At 36.8% G+C, this 13,439-nt stretch overlaps 1 protein-coding gene across 2 annotated transcripts in view; it reads right to left on the bottom strand.

Moving 5' to 3' along the window:
• Positions 1-2,087: 2,087 nt before the first annotated feature.
• hepacam2 (HEPACAM family member 2) overlaps positions 2,088-13,439 on the bottom strand; it is a 44,783-nt gene continuing 33,431 nt past the window's right edge. For both annotated transcript variants that reach the window (XM_012965610.3, XM_002934597.5), the window contains exons 5-10: positions 11,816-11,944; positions 11,701-11,728; positions 10,397-10,434; positions 9,292-9,365; positions 8,481-8,596; positions 2,088-3,688 (exon numbers count right to left, since the gene is read on the bottom strand). In XM_012965610.3, coding sequence (XP_012821064.2) covers positions 3,685-3,688; positions 8,481-8,596; positions 9,292-9,365; positions 10,397-10,434; positions 11,701-11,728; positions 11,816-11,944 — 389 coding nt within the window. In that variant the 3' untranslated portion in view covers positions 2,088-3,684. The remainder of the gene's footprint in view (positions 3,689-8,480; positions 8,597-9,291; positions 9,366-10,396; positions 10,435-11,700; positions 11,729-11,815; positions 11,945-13,439) is intronic.

Raw genomic sequence — 13,439 nt, 5'->3', positions numbered from 1 at the left:
AACATTGTGGACTATTCAGTTTGTAGAATATGTTTAGTACTTTATGACATCGGTCCTAATGTAAAAACACAGCATTATCCACTTCAGCTTCCAATAAAGAAAAATACAAGACCAGAGGGTTCTTTTTATTGCCCCCTCCTCCACTGAAACTATTCTTCGCTTAAAATGTAAATTGCACTTTCAAGAAACCAATACAGAGAGTCCTTTCTGTTTAATTCTGGCAAACGGTATGTGTCATGTATTTATTACTTTATGTCAATCTGATGAATTATTTATTTGGCTATTCCATATCTATTTATGTACAAAGAAGGGGGTGGAGGGAAGGGTAAACACTAGAAACTGATAGTAAGCACTGCATTTATTCTCACTTCAATTTGCTATCATTGCTTCCTGAGCTCTGGAGCTGGAGGAGTTTGTTGTAGATGACAACAAGCATATTTATCAGAAATAAAGCTAGCCGTGGGTCACCAGAGGTAAAGTACACCACTCTCTATTCACTGTATCACAGTATTAGGGGCATATTCATTGAATTCTCACTTTCATAGTTTGATAAATATGTCCTTAAAAATACAATACAAATGAATAGAGGGGAAGAATTGTCCTCTGGCTGCCCATGGCTTACTCTATTTCCTGTTCTGATAAATATAGGAGACGCTCGCTGCAGGTACCCCAGGCTGGTTCTGTTCTTTACTAACAGGGGCACCAGCCCGGGGTAAAAGGTAAGCAATTAAAGTCACTGGGGGGTGCCTAACATTTTGGCACCCCAAAGTGACTTAGCCTTTCTTTCTCCTTTAAATTGAAACATTCTATTTATTCTCATAAGGTCCCTGTATGAATGGCTTATATTTGAACTGCTCCTAAACTAGTTCCATTGGTTTGCTCTTGTAGGGTCTCCAAGCTTATTTGGTCTGATCACTCACTAGTTCTTACTCATTTTGACCTGTTCACCACCTGATTTTCTTGGATTAACTCTTAAATATCCTACAACAGTGTAGGTTGTAACTTGGAACCTTCTGGAGAATATGCATTTTGTAACATACATAGTGTGGTTTGGGTGCCTAGTGTATTAAAAAAAACAGTTATTTACAGGTTTTCTCTTAAAGGGGTGGTTCACCTTTAAGTTAACTTTTATTATGTTATAAAATAGCTGATTCTTAGCAGCATTTCAATTGGCCTTCATTTTTTATTTCTTATAGTTTCTGAATGATTTGCTTTTTTCTTCTACCCTTGCAACCACATACCTGCTGAAATTCCAAATTGGAGAGTAGCTAAATTACTCAAAATCAATAAAAAATATAAAATGTGGATCAACTGCAAATTGTATCAGAGTATCAAGCTCTGTTATACTAAAAGTTAATTTTAAGGTGAAAAACCCCTTTAGGCTTGATCAGGCTATGTAATATAAGTGGCACCAACCAGATGTGGCTCATAGGGAAACCATAGATGGGCTCAGGTTTCATTTAATTTGATCACTTTCTGATCAGGTTGAGAAGAAGGTATAGTGGACAAGAAGGTATGGGCAGAATGATACAGAATTTTGAATTGGTCGTATTTAAAATGTTTCTTGTCGAAGGGAAATAAAGCTTATATTGCATTTTCATGATAGTTCCCCTTTAAGTTTATGCTTACTACATAATTTAAAAGCAGTACTGATTGACCTGTTAAAGAACTGGTTACAGAGCAAAAATATCATAGTAGCAAATTCTTCAAAAGAAATCAATAAACATATGCACTGTGTGTATGTACCAAATACATAGCTTTCCATAGTACAACAAACAATACAGCTTCCAGGGGACTCATGGGACATAAGCACTTCTTTCTTTGTGTAAAAAGTGTAAAGTTTGCTCACATCTAATAACCCATAGATGTGTGTTTTTAAATAGTCAACCGGTAAATGCTATGCTGATGGGTTAGAAATAGCAAAAAATAACTTTATTACATTAACCCCATACTGTTTAGTAGGCAACTTCATCTGTTTGTTTGCCATTCTTTTGTTTTAGCTCAATAACTAGCATGTAAATTATGCAAAGACAAGTGAAATTAAAAAGAAATGAGTACAAAACAAACTCCAGCAAATCATATAATCATTCAGGGGAGAGTGAATTGTGAACAAACCACTACAATTTCTTAGCTTTATTACTTACATCAGTTTCTGTACCACAGTGGCATTATATATTACTGGCATTATATATTACTACAATTATTTATAAATCTCTTACAAAATAGAACAAAAGGTCTCATTTTTACATTGCCTTTTAAACATTGTCACACAACATCGCCAAAAACATATCTATTGCTTTCAAAATTACTAGATTTCATGTTAAATTACAGGACATATATGGGATCTGTTATCCAGAATGGTTAAGACCTGGGTTTTCTGGATAAGAGGTGTTTCTGTAACATAGGAGACCATGCCTTAAATATAAATAAACAGAAACAATGCAAGTACAAGATACTGTCTTAATAACTGGTGAATCAGTGAAACATGAGCCATTTTAAACCATATAGAATGGGACATTGATTTGCTGTTTCTTGGGCCCTTTCTGGATAATAGATCTCATATCTGTATATATTATTATACATTTTCATTAAAAATAAAGTATTGACAGTGTGAAGACTGATAATGAAGAGAGGCCACCAGAGCACAGTAACCATATGCCATCAGTCAAAATATCATCCCTGGCTTATTCATTTATTTTGTATACCAACAATATGGGAATTTGTTAAGATTATGCGAGAAATTGGGGACCCTACCCAAAATTCCAGCTAGAAGGGCTGCATGAGTTGCATATAATTGAAATGTAATAGTTATTAATCAGTGCGATGCAGCAAACTGCATTTATTAGACGGGTCCCTAATTCTACAACTGACCTGCTAACCTTACTGTGAGGGAATGGGCCTGGGAGAAATGGGATATATAAATACCAAAGAAGAGAAAAACTACAAATGCTACAAACACGTAAGTGCACATTGGACAATTTTCAGTATATTTTTCTAATTGTCCAAATTCTAATGTTTTTCATTAGATATTTGTCTTGGGCTTGTGAAAAAAAAAAAAAAACACCTTACATTTAAATAGAAGGGTATTATAGCAGATTTATGTGCAGACTCTGGAAATGAATCAATACAGGGCACCTCAGGATTTCTGAAGAGCAATGACGCCTGACAATTATCAGGTTAGTGAACTAGTTAATCCTCTCTAATGTACCAGTGGCACATAGTGCTCCCGGCTGCAACTGAGATATTCCTGGGACATCATTGCTATGCTCCAGCTTTCCCTTTTTGTTATGATCCAGCTTTCCCTTTTTGTTATGCTCCAGCTTTCCCTTTTTGTTATGCTTCAGCTTTCCCTTTTTGTTATGATCCAGCTTTCCCTTTTTGTTATGATCCAGCTTTCCCTTTTTGTTATGATCCAGCTTTCCCTTTTTGTTATGATCCAGCTTTCCCTTTTTGTTATGCTTCAGCTTTCTCTTTTGTAAACATAGGATTGTATTGCCATAGAACACTTATTCTCTCCTACAGTTGCTCGTGTGGAATCCCCTACAATCCACCACCTTTGAGGTATTTAACTGGAAATGCTTTTGACAGCAGGGGCCACAAGGAGATTCAGAACACGTATTGAGAAATAAGTGTTTTAGCAGCTTCCGGCAGAGATGTGTGCATTTCCAGATGGGTAGTTAATCTTCACCTGCAAAAGATATATTTTTTTAATTAGAAAATTGTGCAGAAGTAATAATAATGTAATCATAATACTATAATATAATAAATAATGCCAGTTAAACAAATAGTTTATCAAGGGTCATGTGGTTTTTTTTTTCCACTACAGGTTTGGGATCCCTTATTCGGAAACCCATTATCCAGAAAGTTCCAAGTTACGGAATGGCCATCTCCCATAGACTCCATTATAAGCAAATAATTTTAATTTTATAAAAAGATTTCGTTTTTCTCAGTAATAATAAAACAGAACTTTGTACTTGATTCCAACTAAGATATAATTAATCTTTATTGGATGCAAAACAATCCTAGTGGGTTTATTCAATATTGAAATTATTTTTAGCAGACAAGTTATGGAGATCCAAATTACAGAAAGATCCCTGATTAGGAAAACCCCAGATCCTGAGCATTCTGGATGACAGGTCCCATACCTGTATTAGTATTTTTTGTTGTTAAAAAAAAACAAACTACATTTTTCACCACTGAATGTGAATGTAAAAATGTGCCATCTAAAAGCATTTGAGGTAATGTAGAAGTCAGGGGGCGCTGTACTAGGCATAAATGGGCCTCTTAATTTCAGTTTAGGCATGGTACATGTTTTAGATTCTTTAATTTTAATTTACACATTGTGTGTGATAGGGAATTGATATTGAAGGGCACTGCCACATGGGGATAAACACAAGCCAAGAACTCACCTCTTTGCTCCTAAAAACTTGATTGATGTACCATTGCTTCAGCCTGGGTGCAGGCACATGGAGTGGATTTCAGCGCTAAACTGCATAGGTGAGTTCAGTCTGCTCAATGTGACTGCATCAAGGCCAACGCAATGGTTCCAGATGCAGACACATCAATAAGCTTTTTGGAGCATAGGGGGCAGAGTCTTGGCCTGCGGTTATCCACAAGCCGAGAATCCCCCATGTGGCAGTGCCCATAAGCTTCACTGGGGCAGGGACTGAGGTGAATTATGTGTTATCTCTGTAAAGTACTGCGAAATATGTTAATTCTCTGTAACTAAAAGGTTATATTAATATAGGTGGCATGAAAATTGTTTCATTGCCATTGTATTTGCAGGGCAGATTTACCAATGGTTGTATTTAATTTGTCCGTCATTTAAAAAAAGCTCTACATTTTCACCATTTATTATGTGCCAAAACTGAAAAAAAATGTGAATGTAAAAATGGGCCTTCTAAAAGCTGTTGAGGTCAATGGGAGCTGCCCTAGGCAAACTGTATTAATGTTTATTTAATTCCTTGCTTTAGAGGTTTTCAAGTTTTTTTTTTATTTTTAAGTGCATTGAAATTCTTGCAATTCAAAGATTTTGAAGTTTTTTGTGTTCTTTTCATTTTCATTGCGTATTTAATTAATTTGTTATATTTGAATCTTTTAATAAACGACTAGACATTCATGGTATTAGTGGAAATGAGTTTATTTGTGGTTTCAAAAAACCTCTATAACCACTGAAATCAGAACGTTATTAAATCTATATTATATTTAAACTGTGGCTATTGGGAGGGTATGCTATACACAGCTTCCCTTGGCTGACAGTGACACTGCAAGCAAGAGTGACCTCAACCCTGAAGCTCAATAATGCTTGGAGTCTCAGTAGGAAGTGAGTGAGTCTATTTATATGTTACACAGCTATGCGCCCACGCTTCTCTATCACTTTTTATTTTGCTGGTAAAACAAAGCAAGCAATGTGTAATAGTGACACAACTCCCGCCCCTTCACAAAATACACAAAACATTTTTTTTTAAACATAGGAGGTGTGACACTATCACGGACATGAGATCTGCTCAAACACAAATACAATCAGTCAATAAGGGAGTAAACCCTGAGTTTCTTGGATGTTTGTGCCAGAAAATAATGTGTAATATTTAGGTAAAGTAGAGACAATTTTGAAAACAATTGAAATTATGCTTAGGGGCACATTTACTAATCCACGAATCCGAATCACGAATGGGGAAAAAATCGTATTGGAAACGAAAATTTCGGAAGATCGCAAATATCACGAAAATGCTTACGAAAAAATCGTATTAGTCACGATAATATCGTATTGGCGATCCGAAAGTCACAAAATTTTCGTACTGAACAATTGTAAACAGAGGTAAAACCTTTCCGTTTTTTTCTGATGAGCCCTTGGGCAGGCTGGGCACCATTAAAATCTTATCAGTCAGTTGGATAGGCCTATAAAAGGCAAGTCATATTTTTTGCAAAAGGTTTTGTTGCTGGGCTATAGTTGGTCAGTTTTTTACTATTTATCTTCTTGTTATCAATTGTCTGCTTTAACTGACTTAAGGTGACTTAAAAAAGCATCACAGAGAAGCCTGAAGTGGGTTCCAGGTGCTCGGAGGTGCTTTTAGCTAAAAGATATGGAACAGGATTTCTAAAACATAAAAATTATGCTACTACATAAGCATCTTAAACATCGTAGAAGAATTCATACTGACTGCTCAGAGAATGGTGATGTTGTAGACATTTTCAGAGCACAAAAAGTTTGTTAAACTCATGCTAAATATGTACTTTATGCATATACTGAGGATATTGTAGTGACACTCAATGGTGGCATCCAACCCCTGGTAAACATTCTCTGTTTGGCTTTTTTCGTTTCATTACTGAAAGTTACAGCCTAAAACTACAATGAGTTAGGCTAATAATGAAAAGAACCACAAGACATCTATTCTATGTGTTCTAGAAATTATAACATGTGACTACCATAACAACGTGTGACAAACTCAGTGGAAGGTGGGTGAAGAGCATAAACCTTCCAAATTTCCCCAAGGTCTAGGCTTAATGCTAAATACATGGGCAGATAAAAGCTGCAGATGGTCTGAATTGGCAGCTTATCAGCCTGTGTAAGGAGCCCTCAGATAGGTCTACCCAACCAATATCTGGCCAAAGATAGGCAGGTTTAAAAATCCCATTGGGATGAGGAATGTATTGGCGCATTGAGTTGGTCCTTGTCCAGGCTCCCTGTACCCCGGCAATGGAATCTGATTGTTTGGAAGATCGGATCAATTTGATATCGACCACTTCAAGGTGACCATATTAGTGAAATATCTGCTCATTTGGCAATCTACCCATATGAGTGGATCCTTCAGTGTATGGCCAGCTTTAGAGGCTAGGATACCAAAGAATTATATTTATTACACTTTAACCAAAGATAGCAGGGGTGGGAGACATATGCCCTATAATAAAGCACCACGCCCAAGGTACATATGTATATTATGAAACTATTGTACCTTTAGGGCTCTGGCACACGGGGGAGATTAGTCGCCCGCGATTTAACTCCCTGTTCGCGGGCGACTAATCTCCCCGAGTTGCCTACCCCTGCCATCCCACCGGCGAACATGTAAGTCGCCGGCGGGATGGCAGACGCGGCGGGGCGATTTGCGGAAATCGCCGAAAAAGACTCGCGAGTGTGCCCCCCGTGTGCCAGAGCCCTTAAGGTTCTTATTATGTTTGGGTTTTTTTCATTTGTTTAGCAAGCCAAGAAAGTACCCAAACCTTGAACCACACCCGTATAACTAATCAGCTGCTTTCAGGATCCACAAATGCCCCTCCTCTGTATTCTATTAAACTGTTTATCCTTTATCTTTAAGGCCATGTGGCAATGAGCATTATCTGTTCTTTTATAGGTAATAAGGCTACAAGTTATTTACTGAGCTGTAAAAATATTTGAACAGCTACTATAAACAGAATAACTAATGTGTGGATTTTGCCTTACAGTTTCTTTCATTTACCCTTTGTAAGTAAATAGATTAGACATCAAGTTAAGGCTATTTAGAGGAAATACAAGTCTTTTTGTAGCAAATACAGACACAGGGGTAGCTGAACCTTTTTACATGCAGCCTTAAGCCCATGGCACACATTGCATGTCACTCATTGGTACAAGCAGCTAGTGTAGGACTGGGGCACAAAGGACCACCAGGGAACCTGACATCAAGGGCAACTAATTTCGTTCATCGCTATAGTCAGTAACTTATCAGTCCATATACGGGGCACAAGGACTGACTGCCCAACCATTATGTTGTCAGAAATCAAATCAGGCTAGTTTGACAATGCTATCAAGTGAGGACTACATCAACATGTTGATATGGTCCTCACCCAATGTATTTCTGTAGGCCCCCAAAAAATTTTGGTTGTTGGGGCATGGGTTGTAAATCTCGCCTATTGCGGGCAGGTAATCTCCCCAAAATGCCTTCCCACCGGCAATAAAATCAATAAAGTGCATCACGGGTGGGAAGGCATACACGTCACTTCATCTGCTGAAGTCACGCAACGTTTTCTGCAGGAGGGCAGAGATTTACCACAGGAGACTAATCTTCCTGTGGGCCAATTAGAATAACTAATTGTTCTAATGCTGAAGTTAAATATGAATTTCTGTTTAACCAGACACACAGCACTGATATAGTACTACTAAGCATTATTTGTGTATTACAGTTGCCTCCAGGGCAGATGATAAAGTAGCATAACTAGAAATTTCTGGGCCCAAAGTAAAATCTTTGTACTGCCCCACAAGATGGTCTGAGTCTCAGAATAGAAATTAAAATCCTCAGTATATGGACACGTTACCAATAGCCAAAGTATTTATTGGAGTTCATCAGTTCAACAGTGGGCATATTAGCACCTGGGTTTGGTGTTTCAGGGGTAATGTATAGTAATTTGTTATCCCGTTGATGGATTATGTTAGGAAGCAACTGTGCATTTTTTAACATCAAATGATTTATTGTCTACAAGACCACAGCCCTAAGTGTAAGATTACTTACTCCTCTCTGTTGTCGTGCTGCTGTTCTGGAACATGCTGTATAACCTCATACACAGTGCAGCTTGTGTCTTGGGCGTGTGAAGCATTGGACACCGACACAGATTTACTGCTTGGCACCTTTAACACAAAACACAACTGATTTATTATGTTTCTTCAGAATATTTTATAGTAATGTGTATATATATATATATATGTATTTATTATGCAGCTTCATATAGTAAAAGGGTCATATCGTTTTATTTGTATTTTTCCTTTATATTTTTACAATGGCAATATTAACAGGAATTGTATATTTGTTTTCTTTCAACTTTTACCCCCTAGAATTTTGAGGGCATTACTCACCTTGAAGTTTTAGCCTGAGCTGCTAATGGTTGGGCATAACTTACCTTATCAACTCCACTAACTCTTTGAATGGGCTGTGAGCACAAACCCCCCACCTGAAGCCTAGAAATCCAGTGTATGGTTTGCTGTCATTGGTTGCATGGCCTAAAGAAGACCTACATGGATATTCAAGATCAGGGATAAATCTCTCTACAGAGAACTACTAAGGTACTAAGCTCCAGTCTGCAGTAAAATGTAAGTATATTCTATCCTTTACAGACTAAGGTAAATTACTGTAGTTCCGTGATCTTTTTTGAAAAGCTATGGACTGGGCAAAATACTGGATCAATGTATTATTGCTGATTAGTTTAATAGGGTAGGAAAATGAATTACATTCCTGGCTAAGTACAGTACAAGTCTTTACAATGTGTAATAATCTTCAATATTTTAATAAAAACATAATAAGAGATAAGGCAACAAGGAGTACTTACTCTGTGAGGTACATAAGGATCGGGCAAGGTAACAAATTCATAGATTCCAAAATCATTCATGGCATCTTCATGTCCTGCAGAAATAAGAATAACAACCGCATTGAATAAGAGTAATCTCAGGTAGTATCAGATAAACCACATTGTTGCACAGGTTTAAACTAAAAGTTCTGAGTACTAAAAGTAAAAAAAAAACTAATTTAGAGCAGAACCAAAAAGCCTTAGCAAGCCTAGTGATGCGCAAAGATCACTCTTGTCTATCAGTTACATAAAAGTCTTCTCTGTTCATAGATATATCAGTTGGTGCTACATAGCAGTAATTAAATATGCTATTGTATATCTTAACTATACATCATATTTATCTGTAATAATACATCCATACGTCATACATATCAGTAAAAATATATTCCACTGTGTGCCATAGCTACGGGTACCACAAATTTCTTTTTTTCCAATCTTCCCTGTATAACATTTATAAGTTGTAGATTGTATATATATATATATGTATATAATTGTATAATATATTGTGTATATATATATATTGTATATATATATGAAAAATTTCTATAATTATTACTGTTTTGTCACATCTCTAAATATGTTAGACAATAGGAATTTTATATATACATATATATTAATTTGAACAAATACAAATCCCGCAAAACATGCTGAATTTTAAAAAAATCCTGGACTAAATTCCATATTTAGTGTCTCCCCAATAATTACAATGATTTCCTATTCCTGTTGTGTTTTCATTATACAGCAAATGTATTGGTGCTACATATCTGCATATCTGTTCCATTAGGCATTATATCCTTAGTTGTTACACACCACTGATAACCTCACTTAGTATAAAAGGCATCAGCACTGCACAGTGGAGATTATGTTTTTGTAACCCTTTTTATAAAATACAGGGAGGCAAATGAGAGACCATTTTCACATATTGAGTTGCATTAATGTTCCCTTGTAAATTGCTGCTTGCACAAAAAAACACATTTTAAAAAATACCAGTTTATTTTACCATATATAAATTATATATTTATATATATATATATATATATAACCATGAAGATAAAAATGAGTATTGCATTGAGTTGAAAATTTTTACCAGAAAAAATCTGTGTTCTTCTGTATTCTTGAGAAGGCCTTTATAAGAAAAAAAAAACAAGATGAAAAAGCCATTTAAAGGGTTATGTATGTAAAGATGCAACGTTTGCTGTTGGTCTAATCACCAATAGTCAGGCTTGGATTTGTGGTGAGGGATTTGAAGACCGGGCCTAGAGCGGCACAAATTTAGGGGTGGTATGCCGCCTATGCCGCACTAGAATTTTGCTCACATACGGAGCAATGGGGGCCTCTCCCCACTGCTCCGTATGTAAGTTTAAATAATTGTGTGAATGCACATGCGGGGGGGGTGTTAGCGAATGGCGGGGTGCAAATGGGGGCTGCCTCAGGGTGCCCAGATGACAAATCTGGCACTGCCAATAGTAACCAATTAGCAGGTAGCACTTACAGGCCACCTATTTTAATTCAAAAACGGAACCCCATGCGTAATAAAAGGCACAAATTTCAGTTACAGTAACCCATATCAGCTAATAAGATGCTTGCTTTAAAACTGCACTAAAGCTCGGCTACAGAATTTGGATATAAATGCTACATGTTTTAGGGCTTGTTTACAGCAGCCCCTGCTCTGAGTGGACGTGTTAAGGGGTGCAGTAGCCACCGCTTAGTGCTCAATCCCACTTGCAGCAGGGGCAGTTTTCCACTCCACACCTTGTGCCGAGTGCTGCAGATGCGGACACAGGGCAGCCCTATCCTTACAGCTTACTATAGGCCAGGCATTGCGTACAGGGCACCATTGTGGACTACACCTACAGCCATTTCCTAACTTGAAGGTCTGAATGATGCATAAGTTAGGGGGAAGGAGGGGTAACCCCCCACAGACAGCTTTGTATTCATGTGGACGGCAGCTACAAGTCCCTCTGCTCCATGAAGCTCAGAGACCTGCATCATTTCAATGAGCATGCAAGTGGGCTGCAAAATATGGTGGATTGCATGTTTTTTGCACTTTGCACCCTGTTTTGTACTGTGCTCCTAGTAGCTTCCCAGTTAATTTTTTTTTCTGCTAAATTATAATAAGCAGTATACATACACAAAATGTTTGTTTCATTGTATAAGGTTGTACCAGCTTCTATGGGAAATGTTACCTCAACAACCCCTAAGCCACACAACAGCAGATTGGAGTACAGTGAGCATGTGCAGTGTCACTGACATTTATAGGATGATCTAAGGGCATCAAAAGATGGAGAGCTTTTGTATACATCTTTGAAGAAAGGATTATTATTTTTATAGGGCTGCTTATTTTTAGCCTTTCATTTCTTTAAGATGAAGCATAAGGAAACAGATAAATACCTGTTGTGTTGAATTTTCCATGGTCTGGCTGAAAAACAAAATGAATTATTGTTAATTTAAAAAACTGGGTTGAATGAATTTTGATTCCACACTATCAAGTAGACATATGCAGTACCTCTGAAGAGTCGGTAATGGTATTTCTTCCAGACAAACAGAAGGCACATAGACAGAATTATAAACAAAGAGATGCCAGTTATTGCTGCCAGAGGGTATGTGTTCCCATTCTGTTCTAGCTTTTGTGGATCTGTAAAAGAGAATATGGTTTAAAGATCCAGTAACATATTTTTATTTATTACAGGTGCTCAGAATCCCCAACAAGACATGGGGAAATAATCCTTTACAAAAAAAATTCAAATTCATCTTTGCATGATTATAGGGCTTACTAATGATTGCAGTCCCAATTTGAAATGGACACAATTGTTGTGTGTATTGATGCCTTTCATCACTTGCACCTAAACAAGCATTATGTCAATTATAAAGGGGTTGTTCATCTTTAAATTAACTTTTAGAATGTTGTAGAGTGCTGTTCTGAGATCATTTGCTATTGGTCTTATTTTTTTATTTGTGTTTTTTGAATTATTTAGCTTTTTGTTCTGCAGCTCTGCAATTTGGGATTTTACTGACTATCTGGTTGCTAGGCTCCAGATTACCCTAGCAACCAGGCAGTGGTTTGAATGAGAGACAGGAATATTAGGAGAGGGTCTGAATAAGAAAAGTAATAAAAACTAACAATTTCAAAATTGTAATTGCAAAGAGTAATCTTCTTTTAGTTAAAGGTGAATCACCCCTTTAATGATCATGTATCATGATCATGTATCATGTGACTTAGCATTAGATAATTCAAATTCATAATATAATTAATTAATAATATAATAATACAAATTTCCATGTTACTGCAATTCAGTAGTAATGCAGATTTGTTCATTATTTTTTTCCATATAGTAACCATCATTATTGCTTGGAAAAAGTACCAGGCTTATTAAACTGTATTAAATCAGTATCTTTCCAAGTTATCACAGTTTCACAGTTATTATTGCCACTATATCAGCACATACTCAGAATATTACTCTGCCTGCCTATATACAAATACTAACATTTGCCCCACTCATTGATACAGTACTATGCTGTTGTTGGACTGTCACTTCTCTCAGGACACTGTGGCTGAGACCAAACAAAGCCTTCTGTGTGCCGAGTCCCTGCCAGCAAACAGCCCCTGCTGCATTTGTTTGCATTTATAACAAAAGAGTTGTATTCAGGACAAACCGGTTTGTTTCATTCTGGGAAAAAATATTGTCACTTGGTTCTGTTGCAAGTAACATTGGCTGCTGTGTATAGAGACTGACTTATGGATCTAGAAAATGGACAATTACAATAGAATTTGCAAAAAGCTAAGGTTGACAGTCCTTCCTATGCGCTGCAGGCTTTATTATCCTACCACAGCCCAAAGCACCTGTATTCAATAAACAGGGATAGAGTTGACATTCAGCTCATTATTTAAATGAAATGTATCAATATCTTTTCAATTTGTTGCACTAAAAATGCATAACAGTAAAATGAAAAGTTTTTTTATTTGACATTGGATCCCACCAATCTGGCCAATAATATCTGCCGACTTGGCCCCTCCAGGCTGTAGGTAATTAATCTGTGTATGGGACAAACTGAACTTTATTTAAAAAGGTTCTCTGCATTGTAACCTGTGTCATTTGGGAAAATAGGTTCCACTTAATTACTATACATTA

Source organism: Xenopus tropicalis, chromosome 6 (assembly GCF_000004195.4).
Source record: "Xenopus tropicalis strain Nigerian chromosome 6, UCB_Xtro_10.0, whole genome shotgun sequence".
Lineage (NCBI taxonomy): Eukaryota > Metazoa > Chordata > Amphibia > Anura > Pipidae > Xenopus > Xenopus tropicalis.
Note: the sequence above shows the minus strand (reverse complement) of the source record. Positions and strands in the feature narration are given on the sequence as shown.